The sequence below is a fragment of the Rhinoraja longicauda genome, chromosome 34, assembly GCF_053455715.1.
Source record: "Rhinoraja longicauda isolate Sanriku21f chromosome 34, sRhiLon1.1, whole genome shotgun sequence".
Lineage (NCBI taxonomy): Eukaryota > Metazoa > Chordata > Chondrichthyes > Rajiformes > Arhynchobatidae > Rhinoraja > Rhinoraja longicauda.
The window spans coordinates 6,614,319-6,628,898 of NC_135986.1; the positions used below are offsets into that span (position 1 = coordinate 6,614,319).

At 48.3% G+C, this 14,580-nt stretch overlaps 2 protein-coding genes across 8 annotated transcripts in view; one reads left to right on the forward strand and one right to left on the reverse strand.

Annotated features, from left to right (window-relative positions):
- The window catches only part of LOC144609721 (uncharacterized), a 65,109-nt gene that overhangs the window by 39,731 nt on the left and 10,798 nt on the right, over positions 1-14,580 (forward strand). For all 6 annotated transcript variants that reach the window (XM_078428222.1, XM_078428220.1, XM_078428221.1 and 3 more), the window contains exons 2-5: positions 1,930-2,127; positions 5,517-5,682; positions 8,854-8,966; positions 12,108-12,232. In XM_078428222.1, coding sequence (XP_078284348.1) covers positions 1,995-2,127; positions 5,517-5,682; positions 8,854-8,966; positions 12,108-12,232 — 537 coding nt within the window. In that variant the 5' untranslated portion in view covers positions 1,930-1,994. The remainder of the gene's footprint in view (positions 1-1,929; positions 2,128-5,516; positions 5,683-8,853; positions 8,967-12,107; positions 12,233-14,580) is intronic.
- Positions 1-14,580, reverse strand: part of ufsp1 (UFM1-specific peptidase 1) — a 73,437-nt gene that overhangs the window by 36,859 nt on the left and 21,998 nt on the right. The window contains exon 3 of one of the 2 annotated variants that reach the window (XR_013549347.1): positions 2,082-2,181. The exons of the other annotated variant lie outside the window; for it this stretch is intronic. The gene's annotated coding sequence lies outside the window, so the exon portion shown is untranslated. Of the gene's footprint in view, positions 1-2,081; positions 2,182-14,580 lie in introns of those variants that run through there. 2 annotated transcript variants of the gene reach the window in all.

Here is a 14,580-nt window from a genome sequence, read left to right on the forward strand (position 1 = left end):
GGGTGGGGGGGGGGGGAGAGAAGATGGCGCTATCCTCCCGACACGGTCCGCGCACAGGCGGCGCCTGCGCACTGTTCGGCTGACACCCCCGACCCTTTTCCCGCCTCGCGCGTTTGAAAGGGGTCGCGAGCGGCGGCGGTTGGGCGCGCGGGCGACTTCCCGCCTCTTCCCCGCCAACCGTCAACTCTCGCCCCACTCCCCCCCCCCCCCCCCACTCCCCCCCCCCCCACTCCCCTCCCCCCCCCCCCACTCCCCTCCCCCCCACTCCCCTCCCCCCCACTCCCCCTCCCCCCCACTCCCCTCCCCCCCACTCCCCTCCCCCCCACTCCCCTCCCCCCCACTCCCCTCCCCCCCACTCCCCTCCCCCCACACCCCCCCACTACCCTCCCCCCCCACTACCCTCCCCCCCCACTACCCTCCCCCCCACTACCCTCCCCCCACTCCCCTCCCCCCACTCCCCTCCCCCCCACTCCCCTCCCCCCCACTCCCCTCCCCCCCACTCCCCTCCCCCCCCATTCCCCTCCCACTCCCCTTCCCCCCCTCACTCCCCTCCCCCCCTCACTCCCCTCCCCCCACCACTCCCCTCCCCCCCACTCCCCTCCCCCCCCCTCCCCTCCCCCCCCTCCCCCCCCCACTCCCCTCCCCCCCACTCCCCGTCCACTCCACTCCCGTCCACTCCACTCCCCTCCCCCCCACTCCCCTCCCCCCCACTCCCCTCCCCCCCCACTCCCCTCCCCCCCCACTCCCCTCCCCCCCCATTCCCCTCCCCCCCCACTCCCCTCCCCCCCCACTTCCCTCCCACCCCTCCCCCCCATTCCCCCCTCCCCCACTCCACTCCCCTCCCCCCACTCCCCTCCCCCCACTCCCCTCCCCCCACTCCCCTCCCCCCCCCACTCCCCTCCCCCCCCCACTCCCCTCCCCCCCCCACTCCCCTCCCCCCCATTCTCCCTCCCCCTCCCCCCCATTCTCCCTCCCCCTCACTCCCCTCCCCCCACTCTCCCCTCCCCCCACTCTCCCCTCCCCCCACTCCCCTCCCTCTCCCCCCTGTTTCCGCGCTGTGTCTCTAAATCTAAACATCTAAATCTCCAATCTTTTTTGCTCCTTTGTTGACCTTCCACCTCTTTTCCAATCACACATCCCTCTACCCATTTAACTCAAACTGAATGTTATAATCCCTCTCTCCATCCATGCCCCTTTCCCCTACTAATTCTAATTCCCAGCCCCTCAAGCCTGGGCCCACTACATGTTCCTCACTTGCCCACATGTGAATGCCCGTGAACTTTTCTCTTCCGCCATCTTTGCTTGCCCTCCCTCCCTCCCTCCCCCACTCATCCAGTTCCTGTGAATATGCAGCATTAATGACGGAAGGGTTGCATAGGTACTTGTGGTCAGAGACTCCAGGGATGTTGTCAGAAATGACCTCGCCTGCATGGCTATTCGCCTTGTGAGACTTGCCCATACATGGTGTGTCAAGCCATTCCTCACACGTGAATGTAACCGCATGAAGTGATTGCCTCACCTAACCATAGATCCTTTCCCTCATAGTGTCAACCCTCATCCAATTCCAAGAGGAGGCATGGAACAATTATTGGACCCTGTGCACCCACCGTTGTTTATCCCCCTTCCATACTCCAGTCTTGCATTGGATCCCAATCTAACTGAGATGCACAGTTAGGTCAGACCATAGTCATCAGAAATGTGATAATCTGGGTCTGAGCAGTACCCAATGAGCAGTTTGCTACACCACCCAAGTAACAACGCATCCCTTTCACGTACAAAACAAAAGCTAGTTTAGAAAGTATCTTAAGAGTTGATCCAATGCCAATGTCAATTCAGCTGGTTCCTACCTCCAGCTCACTGTACCATGCGCTTCTTGGCAAAGAGGTTTAGGATGTGGGTGGAGATTGGTAACCTGCCATTGTCCTTTAGACTCCTGGTGCCGGGACCTCCTTTAATGATGTAACTTCTCAACTTGTCGACATTTTGAACAAGGAATGGAAGGCGACGATAATGAATTGTCAACTCCGGGAGCAGGGCAAGGCTTCCAGGCGGCTGTGAGCTCCCCGAGCGGAGACGGTCACCCCGATTCTGAAAATGGAGCCAGCAGCGGATCTGCATGGGACGGAGGCAAGTATTTCCATATTTTGATCCCTGTCGTGCCCAAGAAACCTTTGTGGGAGCCTGCAACGAAAAACATTCAATGTCCAGAGAAACAGAGGTCACTTATTTTTAATTTCGCCCTGTTTGTCCTCTTCCCGGAGTGTTTGTCCTCTCGGTAGCAGTGGCTCATGCCGTTTCCATAGACACCAGAAGCTGGCCATCCTTCAAGAATGAGCTTGAAAGGTGGACCTTGCCAACCTATTCAGCTGGGGAAGGCTTCGCACCTGCTGCGCTTCTTGCTTGCAATCCGCCACACTGCAGCAGTAGTCACTGGATGATGACTGGACATTGAGATACTTGCTGATCCTCTTTCGGAACATCTAACCACCGTCATCCACGAAACTCTACTGACACAAAATGCCGGAGTAACTCAGCGGGTCTGAAGAAGGCTCCAGATCCGAAATGTCACCTAGTTGTAGAGTCATGGAGTCGTACAGTGTGGAAACGGGCCCAGCGGCCCAACTTGCCCACACTGACTAACATGTTCCATCTTCACTGCCTGTGTTTGGCCCCTATCCCTCCAACCCTATCCTGTCCATGTACCTGTCTTCAACGTTGCGATTGTACCTGCTTCAACAACCTCTTTCGGCAGCTCGTTCCATATGCTTGCCATCCTTTGTGGGTTTTTAAAAAGTTACCCCTCAGGTTACTATTAAATCTGTCTGCCCTCACCTTAAACTGATGTCCCCTGGTTCTCGATTCCCCTACTCTGGGCAAACGTCTGTGTGTTTACCCGAGCAGTTCCTCTCATGATTTTGTACACCTGTGTAAGTTCACCCCTCATCCTCCTGCATTCCTAGGAATAGAGTCCTAGCTTGCTTCCCACAGCTCAGGGCCTTGAGTATGGGCAACATCCCCATAAATCCTCTCTGCACACATTCCAGCTTGACAACATCTTTCCTATAACGGTGCCAAAACCGAACACAGTACTCTAAATGTGGCTTCACCAATATCTTGTATAAGTGCAACATGACCCCCTCAACTTCTATCGTAAGAAAATAACTGCAGATGCTGGTACAAATCGAAGGTGTTTATTTCACAAAATGCTGGAGTAACTCAGCAGGTCAGGCAGCATCTCGGGAGAGAAGGAACGGGTGACGTTTCGGGCCGAGACCCTTCTTCAGACACCCGAAACGTCACCTATTCCTTCTCTCCGAGATGCTGCCTGACCTGCTGAGTTACTCCAGCATTTTGTGAAATAAATACCCTCAACTCTATACTCAATACTCTGACTCATGAAGGTCAAAGTGCCCAAAACCTTTTTGACCACCCTATCTACCTGCAACACCACTTTCTACAACACTCCCCAGAACCCTACCTACCATTCACGGTGTAGGTCCTGCCCATGTTAGTCTTCCCAACATGCAGCACCTCACATTTTTCTGTATTAAATTCCAGAAATCTATTCCTTTTCTCCAGAAATGCTGCCTGACCTGCTGAGTTACTGCAGCATTTTGTGTCAACCTTTGGTAGATACCAGCATCTGCAACTCCTTCCTACACAAACTCTACTGGTTCTCTGGTTCATTGGCACAACAATGCGTACTCTGTCCCACACAGATCTGACTGACAATCCTGCGCGTATCTGAAGAAAGATTCCGACCCCTGAACATCACCTGTCCATTTCCCTCCACAGATGCTGCCCAACCTGCTGAGTTCCTCCATCCACTTTATTTTATTGCTGAGACTCGCAGTATATATGTCATGGGATTTTGTTTGAGCAAAAAGGAAGAAAATTCTTCCTCTTGCTCAACAAAAAGGCCATAAGGCGGAGATTGACAGATTCTTGATTAGTAAGGGTGTCAAGGGTTATCGGGTGAAGGCAGGAAAATGGGGTTGAGAGGGAAAGGTAGATCAGCCATGATTGAATGGCGGAGTAGACTCGATGGGCAGAATGGCCTACTTCTGCTCCTCTGTCTTATGAGCATGACTATAACAGGTGATAGAATCGGCTTCCACTGCAACTGCCAAAATAACAATTGGACATGAAATTAATGGCGTGCCTTCCGAAGACCAATTTTCAATGTAATGAGCTGTAAGAAGCTGTAGGATGCTCTTATGAAGTTGGCACAGACGTGAAAGGCTCCTCTCGGCACTGATGTTCAATCCTATACTCTAGAATCTGGGAACTTGCCGACATTTAAAATTTTATTTTTGGTGCAACGATTTTAATGATGACGAGATGGGAAATTCATCATTTCTAATTAAACAGTCCTGGTACAGGTACAAAATGTCCCAGTTACCGCCCTTGCTTTACAATGGATAGGAGCTGATTAAACTTTATTTAACTCAATGAGTGGTGTCGGCCCAGAAGTTACTGCCTGACAGGGCGGTGAGACCAACTGGAAGTACTGTATCCCTCAAGAGCTGTGACATATAATTAATCTAAAGCCAGCAATGATTTAATGGGCCAAATGGCCTGCTCTGCTGTAAATGTTTGCATTTCACCGAGTGCCTCTGTGTAACTCAGCCAATCTGCCTTTACTGTTCTTTTAAACATAACCCAAATTGCTGGAGGAACTTGGCGGGAAGAGGTTGGGCAGGTTTGGACTTTGTTCCTTGGCATGCAGGAAGCTGAGGGGTGATCTTATAGAGGTGTATAAAATCATGAGGGGAATAGATTCACTTTATGGATATAAAATTATTTTATCCAAGATGGGGGAATCAAGAACCAGAGGACACGAGTTTAAAGTACGAGAGGAAAGATTTAATACAAACCTAAGGGGTAACTTTATCACTTGGTGGTGGTGCGTAGAATAAGCTGCCAGAACAGCATTTAAAAGACACTTGGACAGGTGCATGGATAGCTAAGATTTAGAGGGATACTAGACCAAGTGGACCCGTTGGGCCCAAACCTCTCCTGGATTGGGGGAGCACCCTCTCCTTCCCCTCTCCCCCACTCCATCCCCCTCAATCTCCCCGTATCCTCCATCCTACCCCTCCCTCCCTCCACCCCTCCCTCCCTCACTTCCTCCTCCCTGTCAAGGAGATAGATTTAAACTTTTAAATGTGAATAACTAAAAATATAACACTAATTTCAATAAAACTACCATTTTTACCATTAAAGTGACGACAGTGAGTAAAGTTGGCCTAGAATTGTCGCGCTATCTTGTACCGTTTTGGCTGAAGTTCGATCACAAACAAACAAACAAACGAGAGTTTTAGTATATAGATGAGCCAGACTCGGGCAAATGGGATTAGCTAAAATGGGACATGTTGGGCCGAAGGGCCTGTTTCCATGCTGTATGATTCTATATTTCTATCTGTGGAGGGAATGGACAGACAACGTCTTGCTTCGGGACCTATCCTCGGGGTTTACAGTTTTTAGACAAACTTAGCTGCAGTTTCTTTTGACAGAGAAGAAATGTTACTGGAATTGTGAGTCGCCCATGGAAGAAGCTCACAGCAACCATGCAGGCAGCTCGGGGAACCAAACCTGGGACTGGTCTTCAGAGTCGGACGCATACACTTCTGATTTGGACAGCACAGAGGAGGAGCTAACTGAAGAGCATGACTATCTCAGGTATTTACTGCATGACAATTATGGCTAGGTTTTAAGGACTCACCTAAACTCCATATGCAATATTTTTCCACTATATAATTTAAACTGCAAAAAAATCCATTGTGCAGATACGATGGTAACGTTTAAGCAGATGCTTTAGTGGCATTTAAGAGGCTTTTGGATCGGCGCATGGAAGTGCATGGAATAGAGGGATATTGATCATGTAAAGGCAGATGAGATTAGTTTATTTTGGCATTGTGTTTGGCACACACAATGTGGACTGAAGAGCCTGTTTTCTATTTTTCTATATTCAAAATTGCAATTCTATGCATTATATACATTGAGTACTACGGTTTAGCTCCTGAATGAGCTTGTAGCTAAACTTATTGGAAGATCCAAATGTGGTTTCCACCCATTTTAATTTAACCCAGGAGTGAGACGGAGTCAATATTTTGGATGCGTGACCTTTCATCAGAACTGGGGTATGGTAAGAGAATTCATGAAAGGGGAAATCTTGGGAACGGAGTAGATGGTGAGAAAGAGAGAACCAAATTGGAAGTTCCTCCATTGGACAAAAGTTGGAGTTGGGAGAGATTGAATGGCAGAAGGGATGAAGGTAAAAATCAGGAGTGTTTAATTGTCAGATGTACTGACAACAGAACAATGACATTCCTACTTGCAGCAGAGTGACAGGCCTGTAAAGGCAATACACGGATACAATATCATAATCAAAATTTTAATAAATCAATAACTAATACTGGTTTAAAAAAAAAAAGAGATTCATAATGTAACCAAAGACAGAGTTCATAGTGCATACAAAGGTAGACACAAAATGCTGGAGTAACTCAGCGGGACAGGCAGCATCTTGGAGAGTAGGAATGGGTGATGTTTCGGGCCGAGACCCATCTTCAGACTGTTGATTTAGTACATAGTTGGGATTAGTGTTGTGCAGTGTTCAAGAGCCTGATAGCTGGGAAGAAGCTATGCTTGAACCTGGTGGTCATGGTTTTCAGGCTCTTGTACTTTTTTCATGGAAGGGAACTGATAATAGATAGGTTATATCTGCAGAATCATTTTGCGTTGCACCCTGGATTAGACAATAGGTGCAGGAGGAGGCCATTCGGCCCTTCGAGCCAGCACCGCCATTCAATGTGATCATGGCTGATCATCCACAATCAGTACCCCGTTCCTGCCTTCTCCCCATACCCCATGACTCTGCTATCCTTAAGAGCTCTATCAAGCTCTCTCTTGAATGCATTCAGAGAATTGGCCTCCACTGCCTTCTGAGGCAGAGAATTCCACAGATTCACAACTCTCTGACTGAAAAGGTTTTTCCTCATCTCAGTTCTAAATGGCCTACCCCTTATTCTTAAACTGTGGCCCCTTGTTCTGGACTCCCCCAACATTGGGAACATGTTTCCTGCCTCTAACGTGCCCAACCCCTTAATAATCTTATACGTTTCGATAAGATCTCCTCTCGTCTGGAGGATTCTTGAGGCCAGAGGTTCCAATGGGAGATAACAGGCCGTTCTAGAGCTGGGAGTCACCATAATGCCCAACATCACCCCAGGAATTGACTGATCCCTGTTGGTAAAGTTTTGTTTTTGTCTGTTTGCAACTCCCATTTAATCCCAGTTATCATATCATATCATATCCTATATATACAGCCGGAAACAGGCCTTTTCGGCCCACCAAGTCCGCGCCGCCCAGCGATCCCCGCACATTAACACTATCCTACACCCACTAGGGACAATTTTTACATTTACCCAGCCAATTAACCTACATACCTGTACGTCTTTGGAGTGTGGGAGGAAACCGAAGATCTCGGAGAAAACCCACGCAGGTCACAGGGAAAACGTACAAACTCCTTACAGTGCAGCACCCGTAGTCGGGATCGAACCTGAGTCTCCGGCGCTGCATTCGCTGTAAAGCAGTTAAAAAAGTTGGTCTCCTGGAGCAGCAGCATCTCAACTGCTGACAGGAAGAGACCTGATAAACTGATCAAGAAGGCCAGCTCTGTCCTGGGATGCCCCCCTTCACTCAGTGCAGGCGGTGGGAGAGAGGAGGATGATGGCAAAGCTAACCGCTGCTGGACAACGACTCCCACCCCATGCAGGACACTGTCACTGCACTGAGCAGCTCCTTCAGTGACAGACTTCTTCACCCCAAGTGTAAGAAGGAGAGATATCGAAGGGCCTTCCTTCCTGCTGCCGTCAGACTGCACAACCAGCACTGCTCCCAGCAGACCAGTAAATAAAGATAATTACTGTTATTTTATTTTTTAATGAATGCTTATTTATTTTTGCTATCCACTTTGCTGCTGTAACCCTGCAAATTTCCCCATTGTGGGACGAATAAAGGATTATTATTATTATTATTATTTCTGATTTTGTAGCTTTGCCACTTTGAACAGATTAGAATGTTGTCAGGTAGTGTAAGAAAATAACTGCAGATGCTGGTACAAATCGAAGGTATTTATTCACAAAATGCTGGAGTAACTCAGCAGGTCAGGTACCATCTCAGGAGAGAAGGAATGGGCGACATTTCGGGTCGAGACCCTTCTTCTGAAACGTCACCCATTCCTTCTCTCCTGAGATGCTGCCTGACTTGCTGAGTTACTCCAGCATTTTGTGAAGGAATGTTGTCAGGTGTAATTTTCCCTTTGGCCCTGGAACTCTATCAATATTATCACAGGCTAAAGTCCAGTCCTCAGTTGTATGAAAGTGTATATTTTCATAACTGGCCTCTACAGCCATGAATCAATTGGTGGGAGATCTAGGGAGGGCGTGCGGAAACTCTACTGTGGTTCCAGATCCTGCTGGGTGTCCAGTAACCCCAGCTAACTAGGGGTGATGTTGGGCATTATGGTGACTCCCAGCTCTAGAACGGCCTGTTATCTCCCATTGGAACCTCTGGCCTCAAGAATTCGTGCCTGGCAGGGTATTGGAAGGCAGGCTCGCCTTTCATGACAGGGTCTGAATCTGATCCCAGGATGAGACGTGTGAAATTTAGTCCTAATCCAGAAACGACGGCCCATTGTCTAAAGAACAAAAGGTGTCAAGTAAATAAAGCAGATGGATATTATTCACTTGCCAGATCTGAAAGGGGAGAGATAGATTGGAGTTTTGGAGTGGTGAGTTGTGCTCAAATGAACGCCAGAAATGTGACGATCACTGTCCTTTCTCGTTGTAGGTCTTTACTGCAGATCATTGGGAAACCTCCCCCATTTCAGTATTACACGGACTTTGAGAATGCGATGAACGATCCAAGAACAGAGAGTCCTTTCTCTTTGCTGCATGCCGGAGGTAAGATGATTGGTGAGATTACAGATTAAAGTAACAATAAGTTTTTCAGATGCATACCTGGGAACAGTATGAGGAAATTAATTTAGTTCCTATATCTTTCGTATTTCTCCACTCTCCGTCAACCAGTATGCCTGGGAAGGCCTCATTTATTGCCCAATTTTAGTTGCTCCTGATGATAAAATCTCACATCCAGCTCTGAATCTAATTAATTTTGTCTGTGTAGACAATAGGTCCAGGAGGAGGCCATTCGGCCCTTCGAGCCAGCACCGCCATTCAATGTGATCATGGCTGATAATTCTCAATCAGTACCCCGTTCCTGCCTTCTCCCCATACCCCCTGACTCCGCTATCCTTAAGAGCTCTATCTAGCTCTCTCTTGAATGCATTCAGAGAATTGGCCTCCACTGCCTTCTGAGGCAGAGAATTCCACAGATTTACAACTCTCTGACTGAAAAAGTTTTTCCTCATCTCAATTCTAAATGGCCTACCCCTTATTCTTAAACTGTGGCCCCCTTGTTCTGGACTCCCCCAACATTGGGAACATGTTTCCTGCCTCTAACGTGTCCAACCCCTTAATAATCTTATACGTTTCGATAAGATCTGGAGCTGGAAAATGAACTTGCTTGTGCATGTTATAAGTCACAGATTAAGTACTTCACCTTGTAATAACCAAGTGGAGGCAGGTGATGGCAGTGAGGACTATTATAATGAATGCAGATTATTAACGCGGTCTTGCATGTTTTTTTTACTGTGGAAATTACTGAGTGAGCAGTTCATTTCTCACTGTTCACAAACTTGAACTTTAGCAATAAACTGGTGGCTTCTGGTCGCTCACTTAAGAAATGGACTGTGTGTGACGTAGGAAAAAAAGCGTTGCTACAGGTTATTCAGCCTGCCCTGCCATTCAGTAAGAATGTGTGCTGAACCTTAAGCAAAACCTGGAGTAACTCGACGGGCCAGGCAGCAGCTATGGGGGGAGTAGATAGGTGACATTTCAGGTCGGCACTTTTCAGTCTGAAGAAGGATCCTTCAGGCACGGCGGTAGAGTTGCTGCCTTACAGCGAATGCAGCGCCGGAGACTCGGGTTCGATCCTGACTACGGGCGTCGTCTGTCCGGAGTTTGCACGTTCTCCCCGTGACCTGCTTGGGTTTTCTCCGAGATCTTCGGTTTCCTCCCACACTCCAAAGACGTGCGGTTTTGTAGGTTAATTGGCAGGGTAAAAGGTGAAAATTGTCCCTAGTGTGTAGCATAGTGATAATGGGGATCGCTGGGTGGCGCGGACTCGGTGGGCCAAAGGGCCTGTTTCCGCGCTGTATCTCTAAATCTAAATCTAATGGCTCCCCCAGCTCCCTTTCTCCTTTCCCTCCACATGTGTGGAGTTCCTCCAGCACTTTATGTTTTGCTCACATTTCCAGCATCTGCAGTTCTTTTTGTCTCCATAGTGCCGATCGTGCATTTTGGTCCACATTTTCCATTTCCCAATATCCTTCAGTGTCCAAAGGTATCCATCTCTGCTGTCTATGTACGTGAGACCTGTGTAAACCTCCCAGGCCTCTTGTAATTTTATACATTTCAATTAATCCTCCCCTCGGTCTCATGTTGTTCCAAAGACAATACTCCTAACCTGACCGGTGTCTCCTCATAATTATTGTCTAGGTTTATTGCTGTCACTCTCTCCAGTGCCATCATTTCCTTCCTGTAGCATGGTGAGCAGAACTGTGTGATGTGCTCAAAGCATGATCTCCTTCCTCTTGTAGTCATTCACAAAATGCTGGAGTAACTCAGCAGGTCAGGCAGCATCTCAGGAGAGAAGGAATGGGCGATGTTTCGGGTCGAGACCCTTCTTCAGACTGATGTCAGGGGGGCGGGACAAAGGAAGGATATAGGTGGAGACAGGAAGATAGAGGAAGATCTGGGAAGGAGGAGGGGACGGGAGGGACAGAGGAACTATCTAAAGTTAGAGAATTCGATGTTCATACCGCTGGGCTGCAAGCTGCCCAGGCGAAATATGAAGTGCTGTTCCTCCAATTTCCGGTGGGCCACACTATGGCACTGGAGGAGGCCCATGACAGAAAAGTCAGACTGGGAGTGGGAGGGGGAGTTGAAGTGCTCGGCCACCGGAGACCCCCCTCCCATTCGTCACCCATTCCTTCTCTCCTGAGATGCTGCCTGACCTGCTGAGTTACTCCAGCATTTTGTGAATAAATACCTTCGATTTGCATCTGCAGTTATTTTCTTGTACTTCCTCTTGTAGTCTGTTCCTGAGCTTCACCCCATGCCTTCGGAACCATCCAACCTTGCCTGGCCTATTCCTTCGGCGATTTGTCAACATCGTTCGAAGATCCCTTTATACTTCTGTACCAATGGTTCCAAACCTTCAATGAAAGTAAATAAACTAAAATCTGCAGATGCTGTTAATCTGAAATAAAAATGGAAGATTGTAGAAACACTCAGCAGCATTGATGGAGAGGGAAACAGAATTAATGTTTCAGGTCTTTCATCCGATGACCTGAAGCATTAATTCCATTTCTCTTTCCACAGATGCTGCCTGACCCAATGAGAGTTTCCAGCATTTTTTTCTTTTTGCTTTTAGCGAGAGCCTCACTTGTTTTTACTGACTCAATCCTGACAAAGATGCTCCAGTCACAAGGGTCCACTGATCGACTCTCACTGCTCATATTGTGTCAGAGCGTCAGTTTTATTTCACTCTGGTTAGACACCGATTTTAGAGTTTGCATGGAAACCAACCGGCATAAAGATCAATGAAGGAAAAAGGTGGATGTGGTATTGCAATGAAAGGTTACTATGCCCACTGAGTGCACGCTGACCATCGATCACCCAACACACCAGTTCTGTGTTGTCCCTACACACTAGGAGGCAATTTTACCGAGGGCCAATTAACCAACAAACCTTCACATCTTTGGGATGTGGGAGGAAACCGGAGTACCCGGAGGAATCTCACGCGGTCACAGGGAGAATGTGCAAACTCCACACAGACAGCTCCCGAGGTCAGGATCTAACCGGGGTCTCTGGCGCTGTGAGGCTGCGCCACCTTATTAGTTTCACTTGCATGTTTGTAAGTAAGGGAGAGTGAGTCTGGCCTTGTGAGAATTTAAGACTTGACGGAGTTCTTCTCCCCAGTCTGTTCCAGGAACGACCACGAAAGAGGAAGAGAGTCTCCCTACGGCCTGGATGTGGGACTGCCGTTGAACAGTGCTGAGGAGGGAGATTCACCGAGCTGCGGAAATGTTTCCCAGTACGGAAAGGTTTGCGCGTGCCTGTTGTTACTTTATTCTCTATTGCCCAGCTTAATTATTCTCTGTCATAGTCACACAGCGTAGAAACAGGCCCTTCAGCCCAACATGCACACACTGAACAACATGTCCCATCTACACTAGTCCCAACTGCCTGCGTTTGGCCCATATCCATCTAAACCCGTCCTGTCCATGCACTTGTCTAAATGTTTCTTAAGCATTGCGATAGTACCTGCCTTAACTACCTCATCTTAAACCAATGTCCTCCTGTTTTCATAACTGGTGCAGAATTTTGAATTAAATTGTCCTGGGATCCCTGATTCCAGAGATGGGCGCCTAATTGTTCCGCTGACCTCCTGCTCCAGCGGGGCGGCATGGTGGCGCAGCAGTAGAGTTGCTGTCTCACAGCGCTGGAAACCTGGGTTTGATCCTGACAGTGGAGGGTGCCCGTACAGTTTGTACGTTCTCCCTGTGACCGCGTGGGTTTTCTCCTGCCTCTCTGGTTTCCTCCCACATTCCAAAGACTTGTAGGTTAGTCGACTTCTTTAAAATTGTCCCTTTGCAATGTGTAGGATAGAAGTAGTGCACAGGTGATCGCTGGTCAGGGCGGACTTGGTGGGCCGAAGGGCCTATTTTCACGCTGTTTCTGTAAACTAAACTAACACCCTGAAGGTATTTATTCACAAAATGCTGGAGTAACTCACAGGTCAGGCAGCATCTCAGGAGAGAAGGAATGGGCGACGTTTCGGGTCGAGACCCTTCTTCAGTCTGAAGAGTAAGGGGTAGGCCATTTAGAACGGAAATGGGGAAAAACTTTTTCACTCAGAGTTGTAAATCTGTGGGAATTCTCTGCCTCAGAAGGCAGTGGAGGCCAATTCTCTGAATGCATTCAAGAGAGAGCTCTTAAAGATAGCGGAGTCAGGGGGTATGGGGAGAAGGCAGGAATGGGGTACTGATTGAGAATGATCAACCATGATCACATTGAATGGTGGTGCTGGCTCGAAGGGCCGAATGGCCTCCTCCTGCACCTATTGGGATCGCTACGGGGATCGCTGGGCGGCACGGACTTGGAGGGCCGAAAAGGCCTGTTTCCGGCTGTATGTATATGATATGATATGCACTGAAGATCCACTGTGTCTGGCCAATTGATCATATTTAATGAATCAATCAGTCTGAAGAAGGGTCTCGACCCGAAACATCGCCCATTCCTTCTCTCCCGAGATGCTGCCTGACCTGCTGAGTTACTCCAGCATTTTGTGAATAAATACCTTCGATTTGTACCAGCATCTGCAGTTAGTTATTTTCTTAAACTAACACCCTGACACCATTTAATAGACCAGGCTGAGGATGGTGCATTGCCTCCTATTCAAACCCTCTGAGGCTTTGTAATAATTTTTAATATTGGGAGGTAAAAAGTATTAAAGTGCTTTAAATATTTAATGATATCAATTTTTTTTAAAGCATTGGCGAAAGCAAATTAATACCAATAAATTTTAAAGAAAGCTTTCCTTTCTCTTCCTAATCCCCAGGATGTTAATCCTCAGTCAAGTAAATGTGCATTGCGATCCTGTGCCAGGTCTGATTGGCATAGGTTTGCAGTGACAGAGTCCAGAACAGCCTTGGGCTATGCTATGTCGAGTCCAATGCAGTAACAGACATGGTGTTACTCAGTTCATCCTGGATTTACAGCAGCTTTGCTGTGTTTGGGCACATTTACCCACCAATAGTTTGATACATAGAACAGTACAGCACTGGAACAGGCCCTTCGGCCTGTAATGTCTATATCAAACATGATGCCAGGTTAAACTAACCTCCTCTGCCTGCATGTGGTCCATAATCCCTCCATTACATGATTATTGATGTGCCTATCTAAAAGCTTCTTAAATGCCACTGCATATCAACCTCCACCATAACCCCTGGCAGTGTTTTCTAGGCATCCACCATTCCCTGTGTGTGTAATTTTTAAAAAACTTGCCCCTTTATCTCCTTTAAACTTTGCCCCTCTCACTTTAAAGCTGGCCCTCCAGTCTTTGTGTCGGAAGGAACTGCAGGTGCTGGTTTACACCAACGATAGACACAAAATGCTGGAGTAACTCAGCGGGTCGGGCAGCATTTCTGGAGAATGGGTGATGTTTTGGGTCGAAACCCTTGTTCAGACTGAGAGTCAGGGAGGAGGGAAACTCGAGGTATGAATTGACATTTCTGCCCTGGGAGAAAAGTTGTGACTGCCCACATCGAACATGAAGCCAGGTTAAACTGAAACTAGCATGATGCCAAATTAAATTTATCTCCTCTGTCTGTACATGATGGCACGGTGGCGCAGCGGTAGAGTTGCCGCCTTACAGCGAATGCAGCGCCGG